Source organism: Acinonyx jubatus, chromosome B3, assembly GCF_027475565.1.
Source record: "Acinonyx jubatus isolate Ajub_Pintada_27869175 chromosome B3, VMU_Ajub_asm_v1.0, whole genome shotgun sequence".
Taxonomy (NCBI): Eukaryota; Metazoa; Chordata; class Mammalia; order Carnivora; family Felidae; genus Acinonyx; species Acinonyx jubatus.
In genome coordinates, this window is record NC_069386.1 from 129,042,095 (window position 1) to 129,068,464 (window position 26,370).

The 26,370-nt window shown below is 44.9% G+C and overlaps 1 protein-coding gene across 2 annotated transcripts in view; it reads right to left on the bottom strand.

Annotated features, from left to right (window-relative positions):
• The window catches only part of GALC (galactosylceramidase), a 149,791-nt gene that overhangs the window by 29,023 nt on the left and 94,398 nt on the right, over nt 1-26,370 (bottom strand). Inside the window, exon 17 of one of the 2 annotated variants that reach the window (XM_027066353.2) lies at nt 20,524-20,693. The exons of the other annotated variant lie outside the window; for it this stretch is intronic. Coding sequence (XP_026922154.2) covers nt 20,667-20,693 — 27 coding nt within the window. The 3' untranslated portion in view covers nt 20,524-20,666. Of the gene's footprint in view, nt 1-20,523; nt 20,694-26,370 lie in introns of those variants that run through there. 2 annotated transcript variants of the gene reach the window in all.

Here is a 26,370-nt window from a genome sequence, read left to right on the forward strand (position 1 = left end):
TGTCATTTTTTTTTCCTCTCTGTAACACCAGGAGAGAAAGTTTCAAATGACTAATGACTAAAATGGCCCCAGATTTCTCATTCAGAAAGGACCATTTTCTATGTTTGAAATGTAATGAGAAAAATATCCATCAATGCTAAGCGCTTGAGTGTGGCTGTTCCCAACTAATAAATCACAAACTTTGGTCAATCTGTTGATCCCGAAGCCTGACCTGAGAGATTGTCATTCTCCTCCCTTTTTCCGCTCTGTCCCCACTTTCCCACGGAGTCCTACACCTCACAGGCAATTGCCACTGTCGGCGAGGTATGGGTGTGAGTGGTCTCCATGCCCCTTGCTCTCGACTCTCCCTCCATATGTGACTCACGCTGCTGTTACTACATCAAATTACTCTCAAATTATAAACCCCATCCCGATTTAACTGTCTTTTGTTATCGCTCACAGAACTGTCCTCTCAACCCCACTCAGTAATGTCAAGACTCAATGACATGGAAAGATAATTCACTGTTAGAGAAAGTGGGAGAAGTTATTTGACCAGAATTCCAAGAGCTCTGGGTATTAGCATTAAAGTTAAAGTAGCCTGATCAAAGGCTGAGGAAGAGTACATCTGGGTGGGATAGAGTATGGGGAGGAAGGCTAGCCCTCCTTGGGCACCAGTAACCCCGGGGTAAACAGCCTGTTGTCTCCACTCAGCCTATGAACCGTCCTTCGTCCTACAGACTCCAGCTCAGGAAATAAAATCAAGAGACTGGAACTGAGAGACAACAAGAGGCAAAGTTGATTTGAGCTTCGGTTTTCCATGTAACACGGCTTGAAAATAACAAGCTATATGACTCCTTGAGGGGATAATAAAGAACATGATGCATTTCTCAGAAGGCTTAGGAAAAGGCTCCCCCAGCACCGTATGGTTTTATTTTCTAGAAATTGGATGAAAACACTCCTACCCTCCACACTGCCATTTTTCTATGACTTGGGCAACACCCTATAAATACCTACTAAGAATAGCTACGGGATAAGGCTGTGGTCTAGCCTGAAAGTCAGGCTGAGTCAGGAGGTATTTATCACCTACTGTATACATTGTCAGGTGCCAGGTAAGGTTGAATTTACAGAATATTCTTCTCCCTAGAGAAGTTAAGTCAGGATGGAGAAGCAGCATCTACGTACAGAAAATCCAAGACCAGAAGAGATGAGCACAGGACTCAGTACAAGGTGTATGTACAGAAATAAAGGTGGTCAGGACAAAAGGAAGGCCACAGAAAAGGCAACGTGAGACAGGAAATTCTGGGCAAGTTTAGAAGAATGCATAGTTCTGCTGGTAGGGTTCCAAGCACTACATGGGGGCCTCCAAACTCCATACTGTAGACTTGCGACCCACCCATCATCGTGCAGAGCTAGATGCAGACTTCCAGATTCCAAACATTTGCTAGCTGTCTTTCTAAAAGCCTGTCCAGGACCACAAAATTCCTACCTACTCAAAATCTCAGGGTGAGGAGAAATGGGCATACTCTGACTACTGGAGAATGTGGACACTGGCACAAATTATCCAGGGATTGGGATGGGGGCGGGGGGGAAGGGAATAATTTGGCAGGATGTTCTCAAAGCCTCACAAATATGCCTTGTTTGGCTCGATAATTCTACTTGGAAGAAGTTTTGCTAAGGAAAAAATAAGACCGTGCATAAAGATTTTAGCTCAGTCCATTTTTGAATATATCATGAAAAGTTGGAAGCGACCTAAACTATCAAGAACGGGAAAATCAGTGAAGGAAATTAGGCTACATTGGTATGATGAGGTACTGTTTAGCTATTAAAACTGAACCAGATAGGAGCGCCTGGGTGGCTCAGTCGGTTAAGCTTCTGACTTCGGCTCAGGTCATGATCTCGCGGTCTGTGGGTTCGAGCCCCACACTGGGCTCTGTGCTGACACCTCAGAGCCTGGAGCCTGCTTTGGATTCTGTGTCTCCCTCTCTCTCTGCCCCTCCCTCGCTCATGCTCTGTCTCTCTCTGCCTCTCAAAAATGAATAAAGGTTTAAAAATGTCTAAAAAATAATAATAAATAAATAAATAAATAAAGTGCATAGCCACTGGAGCCCAGCAGCCCTGGACGGGCTTCAAGTGACCCTTGTGAGTCAGATAAGGATCAGAATGGGCACACGCAGTGGGGCTCCTGTCGTGCGTGAAGGCAGCGAGGTAAGGCTTGTGTTCGATGGCCTTTGAGAGCTCCAACGCCACCACTTACTTTCTGGGTGAACAAATGAGATGATAGCGGGGAGGCCCCCTGGAACCCAGCTGGAGCCTTCTCGATGGATGAAGCCCGTGCCACTCTTACCGCACAACTTAATAACCGTTTTTAGGCAAATGACAGAAAATTCATCGAAACCACATTACCCACTGAATAGGGGAAAAAAGAAATAAAGCAGAGTTTATTAACTGGTAAAGAAAATGATTATAGGGTAAATAAAATGATTCAAGGAAATGGAGAGGAGGACGTATTAAGGAAGAAAGAAAGAAAGATACTCAGCCAAAGAGGGTCTGGGGAATGGGGCGGGGGAGGGGCAGGCTGTTACAGCAAAGCAGGGATTCGTTCATGGTTTTCTTAATACAGCGATGAGCTACCTGGGAAGTAAAATGGGGCTCCCTCGTGCACACATTGTCCTGAAACGCAGAAATCAGAGTCCCGGAGTGGCCCAGAAACGGCACATGCAGGGACAGACGCCTTCATGAGGAAGAATCCCCCTAACAGCTGGTAAAGGGCACGAAGCGGACTGCTCAGGGAAACCCAATAGCTTCTTCGAGCAATTTCTCACGTGCCTCCTGCTGTGGAACTAGGGAAAGTAACCCACAACCCAGTAGAGAAATAAACCCCATGGAGCCCAACTGTCCGTCCATGGCTCTGAGAGCTGAGCGGTGGCCTCCTGTATCTCCACTCGGACATCTCTACTCCGGTTCTGGAAGAGAGTCTCTGGAGATAGAGTCAATCGGAGACACTGGCTCCACTCTGCCAAGTGTTTACTGCTTCGGACACATGGGTGTGCCAACTTGGGACTCCACGTGACATATCCCCAAGCTCAGCCCTTTCTCTAAGACTTGGCGGGTGAAAGTAATAACCATGCCTGAGTTGCGTTGCCTGCTGCATCTACCTCCTTCACTTGGGAGACAACTTACCTTCTGTACTTTTACTGCTGCGTCACGTACGAAAAGTTCCCTGATGCCCTCACAACCAGGTTCAATCACAGAGTTGAACCTTCAGGGGGACGCTCCCTGTTTAAACTGTCTGTGTTCACCTTACTACCCCACAGACGAAACTGCAAGGGGCATCCCCCTCTGGACGCTTCTGCGCCAGCCCTTCCTTACTCTGGTAGGACTCCAGGGGGACCTGCCATAGCCTCCCTCCGTGACTGGGTTGACGGCTATTGGAGACATGGCTAGAGTCTTATCCTGCTTTCACTTCCGGCCCAGGGGATGGCGCTTTTCACCAAGCCCAGGGGATGGCGCTTTGATGATGCTCAAAAATGCTTGCCGAAGGGGTGAGAACTTGAGCATGCAAATGGCTTCCTCTCAAAGCCATCCCTGCCTCCTTTTTGTTCATGTTTTGGGAAGAAGAACACAGATTCGGGGAATGAATGGATTCTTCCACTGGAGGTCTTTCCTGAGTTGCCAGGTAGATTTCATCTCAACCTCCTTACTATCTATTCATCCATTCAGTATATGGATGAAGTGCTCATTGGGGGCAAGGCCTGTCCTTGGCACGGTGGATCCCAAATGCCCTGACTTTTAGGAGTCTATACCTCTAAATTAATGGATCACAGGACTCATGCAAGCTTAAATATTAGCTCCCATTTATTTAACACACGCTAAAAACTCCCTACAGGTCAAGCCCCCTTGGCTGCCCCCGGGGGGCTCTCCAGCCATCACGATAATTCTGGCCTCCTGGTTTCCAGTGGTTAAGGAAGCCCTGCTCCCTCACCTTTATTATTTTGGGGTTCCTTTATAAACAGAGCTTCTACATAAATTACTTTCCCCAATCCTTGTAGCATTATCATTTTCTTTTCCAAATGAGAAAATGAAGGCATGTAGGCATTACAAAACTCACCACCCGGCACCTGGTCAGTGGACACCTGGGCTGAGGTCAGAACCTGCGTCTTCCCAAAACACCAGAATGCCACTCCAACTCTACAGACCCTCCTCTCCTAACCCTCAGCTGTCTTAACTCCTTTTGTGTGCATGTGTGTGGTTCATTTTAAACATTAAAAAAAAAAAAAAAGCAAAACAAAACAAAAAAAACAGGAAAAACAGTACCATAGCTTCATAAAACAAAATAGTTGGTGGCAAAAGCCATGCCCGTGACCTAGGTAATAACAGCTCTGTATCCTGAACTTGGAGAAATCACTTTGAGCAAGAGAAGGGGCAGGTCTCTTTATAAACTAGTTTACGAACTCAGCACTTGGAGCTACGTTGTCAGGAGGAGAGAGAAAGATCACGAATTGCTTCAGAAGGAAATAGATCAGTGCTGAGTCCCTGGGAAAGGGGTCTGATTTGCTGCAACCTGAGGAAAAGACATGTCCCGATAAGGAGTCGTTCCCAGATATTGAGAGACCTTCTTCGGCAAAACCCACATAGCTAAAAAGCAGGCATAGGTCTTTGAGCAAGCTGCTGTCAAGCCCATATATAAGGGGAAAGGTGGCATTTTATCACCTCCTGACATGACCACAGCCCTACTGGCTTAAGAATACATGTTACTCCGCTGCTTTATATTTTTTTCATTAAAAAAATTTTCTTAAGTTTATTTATTCTGAGAGAGAGAGCAGGGGAGAGGCAGAGAGAGAGGGAGAGAGAGAATCCCAAGCAGGTTCCACGCTGTCAGCACAGAGCTGATGCGGGGCTCAAACTCATGAACCGTGACTGAGCCGAAACGACGAGTTGGACGCATGACGGATGAGCCACCCAGGCGCCCCTCTGCTGCTTTGTAGTAATTAAAGAGCACGTGGTGTGACCGGCAACCTGCCACTCAAGCAAGACTCCAAATGAACAGCACGTTCAGCCATGTGCATAAACAAGGCCCTGCCTGTAAGTCCTATTGCATTTGGGTTTTCCCAGAAGCAGATGCTAAAAGGAGATTAGATGTGCAAGATACTTATTGGGGAAAGTGCCAGGGAGGGAAAGCGGAAGGGGAGCAGGTAGAACTGGAAGAGCCATCAGACCACAAGGCAGGTCTGTCCTGCCTGAAGGAGACAGGGAAGAAGGAAGGTTTGAGTGCACAGTCCTCATCTGTCATGGGGTCTGACAAAAGTTGCAACAGGCTGCCCGGGCGTCCTTAAGCCAATGTCGCCAGTCAGAGGAGTCTTAGCATCTTGCAGAAATGGGACCGCATCCATGCGGCCTCTGTGCTCAGCCATTGGCTGGAACAGTCCAGACAGAGCCTATGGAAATGACCACTGAAGACGCCCATGGAGCCCGTGGGCCACGGTGAGCCAGACTTTATCCAGGACATCATTTAGTACCTGCCCCCTCAGGCCTTTACTGTAACAGAGGGCCATGACGATGCTTTTGGTCTCTCAGTAGCAACATCAACTCAGACCCCATGTCCAAGTGTCCTCAAAATGTCCCCTTTCTCCAGTATACAGTTCGTTCTCAGGGAAGAAACCTTTTTTCACAGGAAATAGTAAAGAGCATCCGGCTGAATAGACTTGTCAGTCGGTTACGGGGGAAAAAAAAGAATCTGTCTCTCATTTTCTTTTTATAAGGCTGCCAACCCTCTCAGATTAGGACTCCGCCCTTATCTTCCTTTAACTGTAATTACCTCATAAAAGCCTTGTCTTCAAATGCAGTCACATTGGGGGTTAGGGCTTCAACATATGAGGTTGGAGGGAATACGATTCAGTCTGTAGTGGTCCGCCCAGTGCCGGGGGGCCATCTGCCCCCCACAACCCAGTCAGAACGATATCCTGTTTGCTACCTGGTGGTAAGAGAGCCAGTCCCAGAACCCCATCTTACTACCTGTTAGCTGGGACATTTCTACACTTGCATTGACTCAGGTTTTCCAGCAAGTGGATGCCAATACAGGATTAGATATGCAAGAGACTTATTGGGGGAAATGCCTGTGAGGAAAACAGGATAGTCCAGAGGAGGTAAGGAAAGCCATCAGACTGCAATGCGGGTCTGGGCCCTGTGAGGGAGAGAGAGAAGAAGGGAGTTTGATACGAAAATCTCAGACCGCAAGACGGTTCTAGAAAGTTTCAACCAGGCTGAAAGGGAGTCCTCAAATGATGAGCCAAAGTAGGTTTCTGTGGAACATTCTCTGGAGCAGCCCTTGGAAAACAAAGTTTTGCATGAAGCAGGGAAGGATTCGGGGCTAAAGTCATCAGTCAATGACCTTCTCTGCAGCAGGGACTCTGAGTAGCACATTTGCATGGGCACCTATGCCCATCTATCGGCTCCAGAGATTTGTTAGAAAACATACAAGGTATTCAGGCTCTAGCAGGAAACCAGGAGACAATCAGAACTGAAAAAGAAGCAAAAATGTACTTGACAGTATTAACGGAACTGCTGAAAATATTTATCCCCTGGGGCAGACAGAACTCTATTACTCCCATGGTCCTTGTCCTGCAGATATGGTGAGATCATTCCTGTGACTCGTGACATTAAATGGCAAAGAGAATACTTGCAGATGTAATTAAGGTTAACCGTCAGTTTCTTTTTGGTTAATCAAAAAAGTAGATTATCTGGGTGAGCCTAACTTGAGCGTTAACTGGTAGGCCAGAGAATATTCTCTAGCCGATAGCAGAGTAGAGTCATTTATTTTTTTTAACGTCTCTATTTTTGAGAGAGAGAGAGAGAGAGAGAGAGAGAGAGAGAGCATGAGCTGGGGAGGGGCAGAGAAAGAGGGAGACAGAGGATCCAAAGCGGGCTCTGAGCTGACAGCCAGAGCCAGATGTGGGGCTCAAACCCATGAACCACGAGATCATGACCCGAGCAGAAATCAGACACTCAACAGACTGAGCCACCCAGTTGCCCCCAGAGGGAGAGTCATTTATTTAAGGAGTGATGGGGATTTAACTTGAGGGGGTCTCACTGCCAGCTGAGATGAGGTGGGAGGGGGGTATGTGAGATGGTCCCTGACTGTGAACTACAAGTGGCCCTAGTGACAGAGAGCAACCCACTAACAGCCAGACAAGGGGGCCCTCCGTGCTGCATCACAAGGAACTGAATCCTACCAGTGGCCTGAATGTGCTTGGAAGCCTATGCTTCCTCAGAGCCTCAGATGAGGTTGCCGCCACCCGAGACAGCTTGGGAAGGGGACCCGGAGGAGCCGAGAGCCGGGAGAGCCCTGCGGGGCTTCTGACCTAAGACACAGTGGGATGAGAAACGGGTATTGCTTTACGCCACTATGTCTGCAGTGCAGCTGCACACCCCATCAAGGGAGGGACGCCTGCTCACACCACCCTCCAGCTCGGCAGAGACCCACGTGGCTATCCTGCTCACCAGTTCCACCAGCTCACCTTGTAAACCCAGCCCCTCACCTAGGATCTGCTCGTTGGTAGGCACTCGATAAATATTGGCTGAATTAATAAATGAACGCTGAGACAATTAAACTGGATGTGTGAAATTCGATATAAATTTCAGTGTATGTTAAAGCGGCTAGCCCAGGACCCCGTGCATTCAAAAGGCTCAATCCATGTGAGTCTCGGCTTGCCCTTCTCTTTCATACGCAAAAGCAGCCCCCCTCCTTGCTAGCTGTTGCAATTTCACAAGCTTGTCATGCTAAACACCAAAATGCCACCTGCTGAAGTTTCATAAACCCCAGGGAAAAGAATGGAGTCAAAAGCAGTTTCCTTGATAAATTACCCTGGGTGTTTCTTTCACAAGCTGTTTGCACATGACACAATCGTGCATAGGAACAGACTCGAATTCTCCCCTACCATTCTCAGATACAATGACTTATTTTCTAGAGAAAATTGAAGAAGGAAAATGTGTCTTCCTTTTCTGCAATTCCTCATGGAGAACACACACTCTCATTTTTGGTTATTGTTTCTTATTTTTAATGGGAAAGATTTTGAACACTGTGATCAAAAATCTGTAACTCACATGGTCTAGTCTGAGTAGTGGGGCCACAAGACTGTGTGCAGCCCCTTGAAATCAATTCCAGAATCACTCCCGTTCTTTATGTGAATTCTCAGAACTTGCAGATCACGGCAAACTTCTTTAAAATTCCCCCTTTTCCTTTCCCTTCCACGTCCTTCTCCAATTGGAGCTGCTCTCACACCTGCACAGGTGAGACTGGAGACACCTGCATTTTCCTTGTTTTAAAGGCCACAAGGAGGTCTGAACAATCAGTGGTTTATCCTCCCACTGACCAGCTGTTAGACTTCGGCAAAGCTAAGTTACTTCCCAAGCCTCAGTTTCCTCATCTACAAAATGGGCATGGCCGTGCCTAGCTCACAAACTGTTGTAATGAGTGGTTGTATTAATAAGATATGTGTGTAAAGCACTTGTTACCTTATACTCGCTAACCAGGGGCTGATGTCTTTGCAAACTGTATTAATGGTGTAAGTAGAAACAATCACGTGTCATCTGGTAACAAGCGATCATCAGTTAAGAATTTACTATGTTCTAAGCACTGTTCTCAGTGTTTCCCCCATGTTTTCATGTCACCCTTGCAACCATTATGAGAGAGGCAGTTTTCTAATCTACATTTTACAGATGAGGAAACTCACCCAAGCTTACTCCACGGGGGGTGCGGCAAGGTTGGGATTTGACCCAGGCTGTCTGACTCTGGAATTGGGACACTTGACCACTAGTCTGGACCCCTCCCCTTTGAAATACCACTGCGGTTTTATAGCCCAGAGAAACTCGCAGAGATGCTAACAACTACCCAGGAAGGAAAAAAATGTTCTAACAGTAATAAGATTTTCCTTTTAAATTTTTACAGTCTTTTTTCTGATTTCTAGGGAGGTTAACTTCTCCTTGGACAAGTGGCAACACTTCCATACATTTTCAATAAATATTTATTTTATATAAACAGAAAAAAAGAAATACAAATGATTTTATATATAATAACATAATACAACCATGTAAATTCCAAACACTAAGAAAGACTTGGGCGGGGGGGAGACAGAAAGAAAATACCCCAAAATATGGATAATGATCATCTTTTAAAAGTGATTCCCACCCTATGTTGCATCTTTCCATATTTGCCAAATTGTCTATGTTTTCTAATGCATCACCTTCATGAAGAAAAAATACTATTTCATAAAAGGAACATTACACATTTTATTAGTTGATTGCACAAAAACCAGAATTTCTCTTATTATCTGAACTATCCACTGGAGGCCAATTGTGCTTGTATAAATACTCCAAAGTTCCCTTAAACACATAAAAAAATTAACATCTTCTATTTAAGTTCAACAACCTCTTCCCTCCCACTTTTCACATGTGCTAGTTTAAGCGTGACATTTAGAAACTGCCTGAAACCATTCCTGTGCATGGAATCCTGCCACAAAATAAAAGTTTATTTTCTCTCTGGTTTTGTGCCATTGGACTGCTTTGCCCTCTCTCATCCAGGTGTTCTACAAAATTCTTGCATATGTTTACTCACCATTACCATTGTGCTAAATACGATACAAGCATCAAACAGAAAATAGAGACAAACTTCATTAAATGGCATTCTGCATCAGACCTTAAAGCCGGCCAACTCCCCACACATACAAAGCTTAAAACAATCATTTTCTAAAACGTGCCAAGCATGATGCTGGGTACTTTCTCAGACAGTTAATATTCTGAAAAGTCTCTTTAGTCAGGGTTCTCCAGAGAACGAACTAGAGCTATATCTAAAAATCTATAGATGTATGTATATTTGGGGGATGGGGTTGAGATCTATTTTAAAGAATTGGCTTATGTAATCATGGAGGTGCATGTCCAAAATCTACAAGGTAGGCTAGCAGGCTAGAGACTTAGGGAAGAGTTGCTGGCAGAATTCTTTCTTGCTCGGAGACCAATCTTTGTTCTATTAAGGTCTGCAACTGATTGGATGAGACCCACCACATCACGAAAGGTAATCTGCTTTACTCAAAGTCTAACAATTTAAATGTTAATTTCATCAAACAAAAATACCTTCATAGAAGCATCTATAATAATGTTTGACCAACTATCTAGGTACCATGGCCCAGTCAGGTTGACTCATAAAATCAACCATCATGAACCTGTGATACTGGCCAAGATGAAGAAATGAGCTTCAAAACATCTACAACTTTCAGGGTGCCTGGACGACCCAGTCAGTTAAGCATCCAACTTCAGCTCAGGTCATGATTTCATGGCTTGTGAGTTCAAGCCCCATGTCGGGCTCTGTACTGACAGCTCAGAGCTTGAAGCCTGCTTCAGATTGTGTGTGTGTGTGTGTGTGTGTGTGTGTGTGTGTGTGTGTCTGCCCCTCCTACTCACTCTCTCTCTCTCTCTCTCACAAAAGGAACATTTTTAAAAACTACAATTTTCCTTACTAAACACTACAGGGTTGTCATTTGTCAATATTTCCAAAAGCCCTGTGTAATCTGTTTTTATTTCTAGGAATAAAAATTACTGAATATAATTTAAATATATGAAAAGGAAGCTGTCAACACTGAAATACAGAAAAATCTCATTAATTAGATTAATTCTGACCAAGACTGGTCAAAGTCCTGAATTACTGGATATTCAAAGATACGCAAGCTTATTAAGTACAACTATACATTCTAGCCAAAACAGGATCACTACACATTGGCAAGTCAATTTCCTTCTGGATTTGTTTTAATAATCAGATTTAAATTATCAGTAAGCAGCACATTGATTATTGATATGGAAATAGGTGTCAAATGAACTTTCAAAAATGTTTTCTCAGGGGAAATCAAGCATGTGTTACGCAGCCTAGTTTTTAATAGCAATGAATGTAACCTTTCAAGCACATGTCTGACTTGGAATACAGTCTACATCAGTGAGGTCCAAATTATTAAGATTCTTCTAAGTCTAACAATTTCACTGAGCATTTGGCACCAAATTTGCCATTAGTGCAATTCCAGAGAAAAGGCGAGAAAGTATCCCTTGTCTTCTAGGGTGAAGAATGCTCCTTTTAGTGTGGTCACTAGAATTCTTGAAGGGAGGAATATCTCAGGAGGACATATAAGCAAATGTCTAGCTCAGGACCTGAATGAATGCCTGCTGGGTAAGAGGTTGAGCGCTCTTGGAGGAGGCCACACCAAAGAACAATCTGCAGGTGGACTCAACTGCAAAACCATTCATGATAGACAAGAGAGAGAAACAACAAATGAGGGCAGTTTATCAAAGGGGGAGTAAAGGGTGATTCTAACAATAAAACTAAATTGATGGAGTCTCCTTCCAAAGAAGTTTTCTTCACAAAATTCCAAAGTTCTTCTACAAACATGACTGCCCATGTGTAGCTTCAGCCCCCCTCTTTTTATTACCAGAGAGACAGTCTTAAAAAGTTCTTTGAAATCTTTTAGTGTGTTCTACACACAGGACATGCCCAGCCTTTAACTTCTTGGCATCACTGTGTTTAATGTTCTTCCTGGATAATCTGTACATTCAAGACTCTGCTTTGTTTGTTTGTTTTAAGGCTTCAAATAAGTAACGTACAACGGAATTACTAGAGTTAGCCAAACTCTTCTCAATTTCAACTTACCCCACTCCCCATCCTTTTTGCCTTCAAATGCATTGACTAATGATTGACTTTGCCTCTTCTGTATAACATGTGTTGGTAAAAAAAACTGGGATTCCATCTCCTATTAAGAAAAAAAAAAAAAAAACCTGTCGGACAAACAGGGGGTGTGGTTTAAAGACCTCTGTAAGGATTCTGCTTCTGGATGGACCTCAGAACTGAACAGCTTTGAATACATTGCCCAGGTATTTATATTTGTTTAGAACGGCCCCAAAAGTCAGGAGCAGGTATCTTCTGGGCATTGCCCTGAGGTAATAGGTGGGAAGCCAGGAAAAACCTGGGTTCAAACCCTTGCTTTGGCACTGAGCAGGTTAGGTTACGTAGGCCAACCAGACCTCAGTTTTATCATGAGTCAAATGGCACCATAGGCTCCACGTGCCTTGCAGGCCTATCTAGAGATAACATAAGTGTGAATGGCTAAGCACCGTGCCAGTCACATGGTGGGCACTTCAGAAACGTTGGGTTTCTTAAGATTAGAAAAGGAAAAATTGGGGGTGCCTGGGTGGCTCAGTTGGTTAAGCATCCAATTTCGGCTCAGGTCACGATCTCACGGTTCATGGGTTCAAACCCCATGTTGGGCTCTGGGCTGACAGCTCAGAGCCTGGAGCCTGCTTCAGATTTTGTGTCTCCCTCTCTCTCTCTGCCCCTCCCCTACTCGCACTCTGTCTCTCTCTCTCTTGAAAATAAATAAACATAAAAAAAATTTTTTTTAAAGAAGAGGAAAAATTGGGGCTGTAGAATTCAGGTCGTTTGAGAGAATGGGTGTAGGAAGAGGAATCAAAAAATAAATAATTTATTTCTCAGATTGATGCAGCTTTTTCATGAGAAGTTTGCCACATTCTCTTCCAGTTTTGCTAAAGAGAAGAAAGACAGATATCCAAGCTGGCTGCCTGTGAATTCAACTCCATTCTCGAAGGCCACGCTGCCTCGGAAAGGCCAGGCACTCAGGGGTCTTCCTGTACAGGTGCAGAGAGAAAGATGCATCTTCCTAGTAGGGGCCAGAGGGGTCTTGAAAGCCCTGCTCATACCCGCTGCTAATGCCAATGGTCATCCCAATTTTCTTCCACAGCGCCCACTCCCCTGCCTACCTTCCTTCGCCCACCAAGCATTTGCTACAAATCCCGGCAGCTTATTTCCATGCAACATTAAAAGGTTTCTACCAAAAGGGAGAGGAACATCAAACACCATCCAAACGTGGGCCTTTACTGATTGTGGGGACGTGTCTGCCCACCTACTTTTGATATCAGAGCTAAAAGAATCATCTGGCAAAGCAAACCCCCAAGGGAGAAGAACCTCGCACACTCTAGTGCTGGACCGTGGAGTATACAGAGGTGGATGCTGAAATTCGTTTGATGTATTTATGGCACCTACTCTGTGTGATGCCTTCAAAGAATGGGATAACCAAATGCCACAAAGCCTCCTCAGAAACGCACTATGGGCCCAATAAATACATACACAATCTGACATTTCTTTGACATTTATTGGCTTCCCAGAGGCTCATATGAAAGACAGGCCACTTGAATGTTAAACAGTATCCTCCTGACATAGTTTGGGTTATTGTTTAAAGACGTTTTTATCTATGCACTATCTCCGCAAGACAAAGTAAATAAAAGGAACGCGTATTGAGGAACAGCAAACATGGATATTGGTACCAGCTTGAAGTTGATGGAAAGAGACACCCATTTCTTCCCTGAGAAGTGGGGAAGCAAAGGGGCAGAATGTAGTCCCTCCCCCAGGAGTCTGACCTCCCATCTTGTAAGAAAGAATCCATTACTCTAAAGGTTTAATGGCATCCAGTTCGTTTGGGGTGAATTTAACAAACCGCATTAGCCAGTACATAAAGGCTCTCTTTGATATAGGTGACGATTGTGCTATGAATTACTAACAGAACTTCAGGGCTCAGAACCAAGTCAGGTGTTTCCATTGGAACCACCTGCACCAATAGTGAGCGTAAAATCCCCGGGGAGAAGCGCCAGGCTGAGGTATCGACGTGCTTCCTTTTGACATCTTGCACCAATATGCTACGACCCATTGAGGAAGCCGTATCTCCTCTTCAAATGGCTGGCCTTTCTACTGCAGCTCTTAAAAAATGCTATTTGTAATTGTAACCAGATTGTCCCCCCAAACACACCATAGAAATGTGGTAATAAAGGTAATGTTCTTCTATAAAACAACGGTTTCATAAAATGATCAGAGCCTGGCCCGGTGTCCTAAACACTTACCTACCCCCTTAAAGTTTTGGATTAGATTAAAGTGCCATGGGGACATAACTGATGTAATGTTTCAAAATCATAAATGCAGGGGGAGGGATTTTAAAGCTGGATAATGGAGAGAATGGAATAATGCAATAAAAGCTGGCTCAAACGCTGAGTCCGTGATACTTGATTTATTGTTTTAATATAATGCTGTAAAGGCCATGCTTGAATATACAGCAGTATTTTATTTATCTGATAGTCATGATCCTAACAATGGGTGTTTAACAACGGCTTTACTGGAGTTGGTGGTGCACGCAAATGAAGCTGGTTTCGGGACGCTCCCCGAGAAAGGTTAACGGAACAGCAGGGAGAGGCTGACAGGCCATGCTTCAGGGGTACCTGAGAGCCCCTCTGAAAAGTACAATTCCTCACTTCTCCAGCAGGGCTCTGCAGTTTTATGAACTTCCCCCAGCCTGCAAAGCTCAGCACATTGTCCACAAGACGAAGGCCCTGATGAACAGCCCCCAGGACCGGCCCTGAACTTCGAGTTCTGAAGCTAGCAGCAGGGAGCACACACCAGCCGGGGAAGAGGGTCGGGGGGGAGGTGGGAAGAAAGTAGCACCCCCACGTTCCTCATCTTCCTGAAGACCCAGCTCTGCCTTCTCGTAACATGCCAGCGAAGATACCCTGAACTGTGGGTCCGAAGTCCCACTTCATTCTGGGGAGCTTTGCCAATCTTCAACCGAGAGATGAAAAATTCAACTTGACGTGTTGGCCTTCTTTATTAAAAAAAAAAAAAAAAATCAAAACCCACCACCCATGAGCTATTTCCAACAGTTCACGGTCAGACTGCCATGGCAGGGTCCTTTATTGCTTCCTCAGCAGCATGGCACAGAGACTAAGAGAAGCTCTGGGTTCAAACCCTGTTTGGTTCCCTCCGAATTTTATGGCCTCCTTCTGATTAGTGGAAACTCTCTAAGCCTTAACTTCTTCACCTCTTCCACGGGAATGAGATTACCCACCTCAGAGAAGTTTCCATAAAATATCTATAACTAGTAACGTTGGAGAGGTTTTCAGGGGTTAGAATCAAAACTCAACACTTCCCTTTATGATGTCATTGGGGGGGGCGCAGGGGGGGGGATGTTGTTTCTTTGTACTTGGTAGAAGTCAGTCTGAAGCACGGCCCATAACACGTGCACCTTAGATCATAAATGTCCTCAAATCACATCTCAAATACAGTGTCAATTCAGAAATTGGAAGGTCCGGTTCTAGACAACAATCACATTTTGACTTGTCTTCAGATCTTCTCCTTTTCCCAAGCCAGTGTCCATCCCATGAGGAACTCAGTCCCTCTACATGATCCTCTTGGGCAATCTCCTTTTAAATGACCCCAGACCCTGACCAGTCTGCACCTCCAGCTCACCATTCATATACCTTTGACCTACTTCCCTACTACCTTCTCCCTCACCTCGCCTCTCCTCCCTCCTGCCCACTCTCCCATGTCAGACCCCATCTCAGCATGCCCCCCAAATGACAAGCAGACAACCCACTCTGTAAGTGGTCTCACTGAAGCCCTTTAAGTGGGGGGGGGGGGGTACATTGGGAGGGATCTGGCACCAGCTGCCTCCAAAGAAATCCTATTCACAAACCCACGCTCTTTACCCTTTTATATCCTACGGGGGGATTTTCCCACCATCTAATGCCTGCACCCTTAAACATCTGCATATGTTCTGACATCTCACGTTGGAATTTCATATCCAAAGTGTCCTAGTGCTTCTGTTGAAATTTCCAGTTTACTCCGTATCACTTGTGTGCAGAGTGGTCAACACATGCCTGGCATACAGTAAGTACTTAATAAATGTGTCTATCCATAGTAATAATGCAAATCGTAAATTACAGCACTTAGCACAACAACATCAAGTTTGAAACACAGATCAGAGCATGTCTCCACTTGGCTAAAATCCTCCAATGTCTTCCCACCGTGCTTAGCCTCAACCCCCCTCCCTGTCATTCACGCACTAGCCCCTGCCCATCTCCCAGACATTACCTCCTACCACATGTTTCCCTATACATTTCCTCCAGCCTCCCTGGACTTATTATGCTGCTGTCTCCCCAACACTCAAGCTCTTTCTTATCTCAAGGCCTCTGCCCTCCTGCTGCCACAGCCTCAATACTCCTGCCTGATCTCTCTGTTCTCAGATCCTGGCCAAAGCAGCCTACCTGGGCACCCAACTGGAGTAGGGTTCCCTGTCCCACCAATTCCAGGCACAAATGAGCCCATTCTTATACAACCTTTTCTTCACAGCAATTTCCACAATCTGAAACCGTCTTCTTAAGTTTTCCATTTGCCAATATTATGGACTAAATGTCAGTGTGCCCCTAAAATGTAGATGTTAAAGCCCTAACCCCCAGTGCGATGGTATTTGGAGGTGAGGCCTTTGGAAGGAAATTAGATCTAGATGAGGTCATGAGGGTGGGGCCCTGTGATGGGATAAGTGCCCTTATCAGGAGAGGAAGAGAGATAAGAGTTCTCACTCTCCACCTGTGAGGACACAGTGAAAAGATGGTCATCTGCAGGCCTGGAGGAAGGCTCTCACCAGAAACCAGCCGTGCTGGCACCCAGCTCTCAGACCTCCAGCCTGCAGACTATGAGAAATAAATGTTATTTAAGCCACCTAGTGTGGTGTTTTGTTATAGCAGCCCAAGCTGACTAAGACAGTTTATTATATCCTCCTTCTCTCAATGAGTGACTCCCTTATGATTTCCATCCAAACAAAAACATCTCCTTCTTCCCAGACGCATGGAATTCTCCCAAGACTATTATGTATGATAAGGGGACAATAATAGCAATTAACATGTATAGAGTATTTACATGGGAGACAAATGACTTTATGGGTATTAGCCCACTTAACAAACCCTAAGGTTGGTACTATTATTAGGCTCATTTTCTACTGAGTAAACTAAGGCACAGAAAAGTTCAGTAAGCACTGTCGGGGTTACATAGCTAATAAGAGGTAGTTTCAGAATTGGAACACAGACAGTCTGGCCCAGAACCCGGATTGTTACCCACCGTGCAGTCTGCCATCCTGTACTTCCTGTCACCTCTACGCTGGGAGTGGAGGTCCGCCAAAGTCGGGGAGTGGGAGGGGACAAACACCATCACCTCTCCCCACTCCACCCATTCTGTCTTTCCAAGTCCTCGGCACGGCTACAGATTTAAGACTGATTTTTTACACAAATGCACAGAGTAGTCATAAATTTATAGATTTAAGGCTAAGTTTTTACCATTCAAATTCTTTTTAGCTTAATCATCACTTTATGATGTTTCTCCGAAATCCTTCTATCAACATCTGCTTGGCACTAGCTTAACTGCTGGACGATGAAATATGTGAACTGCTTGCTTGTGGTATCACCCACGTGCATGTTGCATACCCATGGGCTGGGGCGACTTCTAGATCAAGTCAATGAGAGCTTCTCTCAGTCTCTTTCCTTTCTTTTCTCTCTCTGTTTTGTTGTTTGTTGTTTGCTGTTTGTTTGTTTGTTTGTTTCTGAGACAAAGCAGAACAGAACTATAGGAGCAGGCTCCAAAACATTTCTTTCTGGGCTCTATGAAGACAGTGACCATTTGGTGAGAATGTCTTGCAGAGACGTAGTGGAATTTAGTGGTTTAAAGTGTGGGTTCTACAGCCAGGCATGCTCTCAATGCCCACTTGAGATTTTGAGCAAGTTACATCTCTCGGTGCCTCCTTAGTTCCCCCATCTGAAAAATGAGGATGTATATTCATCATAGAATATCCCATTCAATGAGTTAATATATACAAAGTGTTTAGAACAGTGCTGACAGAAAAGTGCTATATAAATGTGATAGGCCTGTCAGTTTGGGGCAAGCAAGTACAAAAAAAGGGATGTGTCAGAAGAATGGGGGAACGCCCCCAAAAAGTAGGAGAGGGGCTCAACCAGCCCATGGATTAGTACAAATTAGATGAAACGTAACCCCAAGACAATGCATTTACAGATAAAAGGTTTGCTGAGTTGGGATGAAACATGATCGCCCAGGGCAGAGAAGAAGAGGAAAATGCTTTCATTTTAACAAGTACATTTTTTCCCTCTTGTTTTTCATTTGCGGTCACAGATTCTAAGTGTCCACAGGTCGCTCCTAAAGAAGCTTCCAACCTGTACAAGAATCGCCCTCTACCAGGTCCCCCAAGGTGTCCACATCCTAATTCCCAGAACCTGTGAGCATTACTTCCAATGGCTTAAAGGACTTTGCAGATGTGAACAAGTTAAGGACTTTGAGAGGGGGAGATGATCTTGGGCTATGCAGGTGGGCCCAACGTAACTGCAAGAATCCTTAGAAAAGGAAGATTGGACCACAGAAATAAGAGAGTTGATAGAAGCAAGAGATTGGAGTGATGGATGAAGGGCCACAAGCCAAGAAGGTCCTCCAGGAACTACAAAAGGCAAGGAAGCTGATTCTCCCCTGGATTCTCCAAAATGAACTGGTCCTCTGCCAGCATCTTGACTTTGGCCCAGTGAGACTGATTGCAGACTCCTGGCTTCCAGAACTTTAAGAGAATAAATATGTGCTAAGTCCCCAAGTTTGTAGTGATTTGTTACAGCAGCAACAGGAAACCCATAGAGACCAGAACACCACTGATTACTGGTCTCTGACTACTGGAGAACCACTGATTAGTGGTTCTCCAACTCTGTACCTTTGACACACTGATGCCTCCCAACCCAGTCGTTCAACAGCTAAAAGTGAACAATGAATAAATCTGTTACCGGAAAATATATTGTTTTGAAAACATAATTCCATTGTCTTAGTCCATTTGGGCAGCTGTAACCAAATACCACAGATTGGGTCACTTAAAAACAACAGAAATTTGTTTCTGACAGATCTGGAGGCACCAAGATGGAGGCACCAGCATGGCCACCTGCTGCTGAGGGCCCCCTTTCTTGTTCATAACTGGCTCCTTCTTACTATGTCCTCACATGGTGGAAGGGACACTGTTCTTTCTCTGTGGAGCCTCACTCGCAAGGCACTAAACCCATGACTTCAGTACCTCCCAAAGGCCTCACTGACTAACAACCACCACCTTTGGGGATTAGGATTTCAACACGTGAATTTTGAGGGGACACCTTCAGACCACAGCAACCATTAGGCTTTTCTCTATGTATTTTTGTTACATTTAACCGTTACAATAATGCCCTTTCTATGAGAGCAAACACATTTAAAGTGGTTAAGTCATTCGTCCAAAGTCATAAAGCTAATGAAATAGCCAAATGGGAATTCAAACCCAGTTCGGGTTCATAAATAATTACGTTGAACTAAACAAATATATAAAATTTAAGTTTTCCCTTGGTGGTTTTCCTTATGAGATATACTATCACTTCTCTGTTGGCACAAAAGAACTTGATTTAAAAAAAAAAAATATATTAACAGCAAAGCTCAGAATCATCAATGCCTAAGATCAAAGCACTTCTTTAAAAACACTAGGTACTTGGGGGGACGCTTGGCTGGCTCGGTCAGTTAACCATCAGACTTCAGCTCAGCTCACAATCTCGCGGTTCGTGACTGCAAGCCCAGGCTCTGCAATGACAGTACTTGGGATTCTCTCTCTCCCCCTCTCTCTCTTCTCCTCCCCAACTCACACCTTCTCTCTCTGTCAAAATAAATAAATAAACTTAAAAACAATAACAACACTAGGTACTTGGACTTGTAATGTTGCCTTGTTGAATAGAATGTACCATTTAGTTCTATTCAATATTTCTAAGCATTGTAAACTGGACACCAATCCTGAGTGCCCTCTGGGACTGCCATCTTCCCATAAGTGCCTGCTATTGTCAGGTGCCAGGCCGTGATAAGCATTTAATTGTCACAACTACACTAGGATGCCGGTGATGTTTATTCTTCCCATTTTACACATGGGGAAACTAAGTCTGGAAGTTTAAATAACTGGCCTAAAGTCACCCAACGTATGTGCAGCAGAGCCACTGTTGGAACCAATGGCGTGTGATTCCAAAACCTGTCCTCTTTTCTGTAATCCCCCTGAGAGGAAAGTAAATTACACTCTATCCCCTTTTCCCCCCAAAACTCTCATCTAGAAGGACATTCCCACCCTCAGTCCCTCATGAGGGACTGAGAGGTAGCAGAAAAAACCAGGTCTGAGGAGAGACGTGGAGAAGAAGTCAGAGGTGAAAGAGAGCTACTTAGTTCCTTGTTTTGTGGGGTTCCACGAAGAACACAGTGACTTCTAGGTATTTTGCTGAGCCCAAGTCTGTTTGCCTGTGAACTCAACCCCCTTTCCTGCGTCTCACCTCCGGGATCATAGGCAACAAACCTACTTCCTCTCTCACCAATGGACCCGATGTGCCTCCCTAACTGTTTGTTTGTTTCTGAGCTAAACATATTCCTCTTCTTCAGATGCCCTTGACAGAATTATACAAGGTTGATAGTAGGTTTCTGTGTCGGAATCTGTCACGATCAGAGGTGACCCCCTACCTGGCTGCTTCCTAGACTTCAGTCATGCCAACTCCTATCATCTCAGCAAGATGGACGCCGCAGGATGTGGAAGGAGAGACTGGTCAAAGATTCTGTGTTTTTGCTTCCCTTTAGTTACTATTCAAGACAGTGTGATGTAATATCCAGGTCTTCCAGTGGCCGCTTCTGGCTCCTGGCTCCAGGGTCCTCACGGACTTCGGTTCCGCTGCCAGGATGAGGGAGCTGAGTGGTGTGGTGGAGCAAGCAGAATCAGGAATCCAGAGTTCAAGGCCTACCTTCTGAGCTTTGATCTCCTCATCTGTGGAGACATTATCCTTTCTCACAGTAATACTTACCCCCTAGGGTTATTATCGGAAATAATGAGGAAATCACTACGTCTCTCAAATATAACTTGTAGGACATAATCAAAGAGCTGCTTCGGTTCTTTCTTTCACTGGCTTTTCCGGTTCATTCCATGGGACTGGCTTTTTCTTTTCTTTATTTTTTTTTACTTTTTTTTAATGTGTATTTATTTTTGAGAGCGACAGAGAGACAGAGTACAAGTGAGGGAGGGACAGAGAGAGAAGGAGACACAGAATCTGAAGCAGGCTCCAGGCTCCGAGCTGTCAGCACAGAGCCTGAGGTGGGGTTCGAACTTTCGAACGGCGAGGTCATGGGCTGAGCTGAAGTCAGATGCTTAACTGACTGAGCCACCCAGACACCCGGGACTAGATTTCTCTGGCCCCTGTACCAGATTTAGGGTAAGTGTCAGGATCCCTTGGACACTTTGAAGTACAGCAGACCTTTGACCAACACAGGGGTTAGAGGCACTGACCCCCTACACAGTGGAAAAACCACGTATAACTTTTGACTTCCCAGAACTTAACTACTAATCGGCTATCATCTGCTGGAAGCCTTACCGATAACATAAACACTCGATTAACAGACGTTGTATGTTACATATATTATATACCCTGTATTTTTACAATAAAGTAAGGTAAAGAAAGAAAATGTGATTAAAAAATCTTAAGGAAGAGAAAATATACTTACTGTACTGTAAAAACTCCCTGTATAAGAGGACCCACTCAGCTCAAACCCATGTTGTTGAAGGTCAACTGTAATTGGAGCAGTCTTGGTTGGGTAATTCATATCTTTGGGTCCAAAGGAATAAATAAAACTTTCCACTTTTATGCCCTCACTCACAACCTCTCCGTGTTCACAGCTGGCTGAGCAGGCTGGCTGCCTGCCTGGGGCAAGATGACGTTTGACTTCTCCTTTCCCACCTTGCACATTCGTCCCTTCTCTTCAAACCTGCTAATCATGGTTTATGACCCTCCTGGATCAGAGTGTAAGGGAGGGAGAGAAGGAAATGTGTCTCATCTTGGGATGACCTAGCATCCACTTCTCTCCAGGAGTACTTCTCTGCGTCTCTGAAACATGGTGTCCTCACCTGATAGGTGAGCATTTCTCTCCTGTAGTTCTGTTGACTTAGATCAATGTTTCCCCTCCAGCAGGTACTTAGAGATCCAGACCTCTGCTTCCTCCCAGTTGGGAAGGACCTCACCCCTGCTGGTGGCCATCTTGATCAGGATCTAAGACATCTAAGATCGAAGATCTGAGACAGCCCCACTGCTCACCAGCACAGCCCCCATCGGCTCCACAAGACTCACTACCTAGAGAAATGCAGGGAGGGCAGCTGGCCCCAAGGCAGTGACAATTGCTCCTTCACTTCTTTCTGTCGCAACTAGCTAGACAGCCTCTCTCACTCTGGCCTCTAGAGATGAGCCGCGCACCAGTACATCATGTTGCCCAAACTGCCAGAGACACATATTACATTCTCTGGGTGAATTCCTTGCAGCCCCTCTGGCCCCGAGAAGAATCCTCCCACCCTTCTCCCTGTGGAAGATGCTCACCCCACCATAGCTCCGCCAACTCCCTCCTCATCCCCCACCCATGCATCTATCTTTCCAACCTCTTTGAGGCCAGTGGCCAACAGTGAGTCAGAACCCAAGACTTGTCCGCCTCCATTTGTAAGTCTTGCTTGTGGTTTTGCATCTCACTTTGGACTGTAGCCTCTATCAACTCGAAAGCACAGCTGCAATTAGAACTGGTAGAGCTCAGTTTCAACACCTCTTTACGATAATAGTGACAATGGCAGCCGATATTGATCATCGCGGAGAGGCACCGAGCACTGTACCCGGTGCTTTGTGGCTCTTTTCTCACTGGATCCTCACTACAACCCCACGAGGGAACTACAATGTTTCTTTTGCTTAACAGATGAGGAAACTGAAGCCCAGAGAGGGTCTATGCCTTGGCTGGGATCCCAAAGTTCGCGAGGGGTGATGGTGGGAATAAAAAGCAGGTCAGTCTGATTCTGAGGCCAGTGCGCCAACCTCTATCCTCACGCTAGGATGCTTGTAGAACCATCAAATCAGTCATTTATTTGATAGTCTATGAGAAAGCCTTTTGTAAAACTATAAAGTATTGCTCAATTATTTATATTGTTATTGTAGTTATAAAAAACAATAATTTTTTATTATTCCATTCTATCGGTATGGCTTCAGGCTGCTTCTATAAGATACATTAAGCACTCCAAAATAATTTAAACCGGGGCTGGGGATTAGGAGGTGATTGAGTAAGTGCTACAGTGGCCATTAAAATGTCTTAGATATTAGGCATTAGGGGCGCCTGGTTCACTCGGTTGAGCGTTCAACTTCGGCTCAGGTCACGATCTCGAGGTCCGTGAGTCGGAGCCCCGCAGCCGGCTCTGTACTGACAGCTCAGAGCCTGGAGCCCACTTCCAGTTCTGTGTCTCCCCTTCTCTCTGTCCCTCCCCCACTAGCACAGTCTCTCTCTCTCTCTCTCAAAAATAAGTAAACATTAAAAACAAAATTTTTAATGTCTTAAGACACTGAGGTGCCTAAAATGGAATAGTCAACTATATTAAGATGACCAACTTAAATTGGCTGTCTTCCCATGCATAATCTGTATCAATTGCCACTTGATTTGGAAAGAAAACCAAAAGAATGGAATGTAGGCCACGCAAATGAGGTGCCAGCCCCGCTCTGTTAGTGACATGTAGCGTTACTGATCACACAGAAAACAGAACACCTATGCTTTGCTTTGGATCCGTACAAACCTCAGAAATATTTGCCCAGGTCCCCCAAAGGATTTAAAAAGATAGCTTCCCATTAAAATCCTGCATGCATGTTGTATCAGCAGCTAGCAGGTAATGAGTTGCTACTCCGTGCTGGGCACTGGCCCCGAGCTCATCACGAGAATGACTTCCTTCAACCTTCTCAACAACATATATAAAACCATGAGGATTCCTGAGTAACAGAGGGAGTTTAGGATAGTTACTGTGGGAGGCAGAATAACTCTCCCAGAATAATTCTTGACATGGGGAGAGGATACTAAATTATCCAGATGGTAATCACAAGGCTCCTTAAAATGACAATGGAATCACAAGGATCCTTGAAAAATGGAAGAGAGAGGCAGAAGGCCAAAGTCAAATTCCAAGAGAGATTTGAAGATAGTATCTTGCTGGCTTTGAAGACGGAGGAAGGGACCAGGCCATGAGGTAAGGAGCGCAAGCAGCTCCTGAAGGCTGAAAAAGGCAAGAAACAGATTCTCCCTGGAACCTCCGCTGGGCAAACAGCCCTGCTCACACCTCAATTTTAGCTAAGGAACACCCATTCAGATTTTGGACCTGTAGAACTTTCAGATAGTAAACATATACCGTTCTAAGCCACTGAACGTGTGTAATCTGTTACAGCCGCAGTAGAAAACTAATACAGTCGCCTGCATTCGTCAATTGTGGAGGCTGGATTTGGACTCTGGTGTGGCTGACTCCATATCCCATCCCTGCACTGTCTCACTGTTACGGGTTGAATTACATCCCCATCACCACCACTACCTTCAGAAAAAACATATATATATTAAAGTCCTAATCCCCAGTATCTGTCAGTGTGACCTTAATCAGAAACAAGGTCTTTACAGACAATCAAGATGAGATCATTAGGGTGGACCCTAATCCAACGTGACTGCTGTCCTTACCAAGGGTGAAATCTGGGCACAGACATGCACAGGGAGACGACGACATGAAGATACAGGGCGAAGGAACAAGCCAAGGGACGTGTGAGGCTTCCAGAATCTGGGAGGATGGCCTGGAACATCCTCATGCCTTGAGAGGGAGCATGGCCGTGACAAAACCTTTATGTCTGGCTTCCAGAACTGTGGGACAATAAGAGTGGATTGCTCTCAGCCACGTGGCTTCCCGTACTTTGTCTCAGAAGCCCTGGGAAGCTAGTGCACCCACGATGCAAAGTAGCCTCATTGCCCTTGAGTCTGGTCTCAGGCATACTCACCACATCTAACACTAGGAAGCCTACTGATAATTGAAAACAATGCCACCTTCCACTGGGGTGACTTTTTATTTTATAGAACACTTTGCACAGTATTAACTTACTGGATCGTGCCACGATCTCGTAAGTGGGGCAAGGATTATGTCTCCAGGGTGGCTCTATGGTAGCATGTATACAGTGCTTTCACACACTAGCCTTAAACAGCCTGTCTCCAAATCCTGTCCCTGTCACAGACTCAGGAAATGTCCAACCTCCGACGTGTCTCAGTGTCCTTACCTGTATCTTCAAATAACAATCATACTTCTTGCCTCATAAGGTTCTTGAGATGGTTAAATTAGATAACACATGTGATGTTCTTCCCCCAGCCCATAATGAGCAACCCCCCCCCCAAAAAAAAACCCATCTCACAAACAGGAAAACTGAAGCTCAGAGAATTTAAGTGACTTACCCAAGGACACATGGCTTCTAAGTCACAAAACCAGGACCAAAATCCAAGTATCCTGGGGCAGAACTATTAGCACTATAATATCCTGCCTCTCTCTTATTTTTCATTTTCACTATTCTTTGGGTTTAAATCAATCCGAACCTTTTTCAATTCTCATTTTAATTCTGCTTTCCATGCCCACCCCAGTCAATAAAGATTACAGTTTCCACAAACCACTAACTCTTCTTGTCCAAATTCTTTGATGAGACCCTCTATCCCGAGAAGTAAGTCACCTTATTGCCCAAGAGCAAAAGCAGTTTTCTCAAGATAATGCTTTCGCCAGATAAAGCACCCAAGACGTAAACAGGGGGAAGCCACAGAAGCCCCCATCACCAGCCACCAAGCTGCTCAGACCCCCAAACCTGCCATGTTCTGTTCCTGGGTCTGCTTTCCTTAGTACGGCAGCCCCTGATAATTTATGAGCTCTTGCAGTGTTTGTAAATAAACTCAGTGCCCCACAGATTCAAAAGCTGCCTTGAGACCTCCTTTCCACCTTCTTATACTTTCTGCATTTATCCAAGCATTTCAGAAACTGGGTCTCCTTAAAATTATGGGATGCAGAATGAAAAACCCATCAGGATTTAATGACCATATTTCAGCATCTTACCGCTTAAAGAAACTTGGCTTTTTCAGGGCTTTTGCAATTGCGCAAGCTGGAAGCAGATCAAAAAGGTAGAGCGAGAGTTTTATTTTATTTTTTTCCAACTGTCACAAGTCATCCATCAAAGTTAAACTATTGATAGGGAGCAGAGAGACAGAAGGAAGAGTCACGAGTGAGGAGGACTGGAGAATATTAAAAGAGACAATCTCTCAGTCTAATAAAATACAATTAACTGAATTTCATCAAGGCTTCTATAAAAAATACACAAAGAATCAATATTAGGCATAAAACCCAAAAGTGGGCTGTTATCTCTAAACCAGAGAAAACATTGCATTAGGCTGAAGGATTTTATACTCCCATTGGGAAAATTGCTTTTCCCTGGTAACCCCTCCTTTGCTTACTTACAGAAACCCAATTGAAAAGTCAATCATCAAAATCACTTAGCAAATGTCAAAAGGTGCTGCCACTTTCTAAATATATTTGTTCCTTTATGGGAAGCTCTGGCACCTTGCCCGGTCCTGACCCACAGTCTTCCATCGTTTTGCTG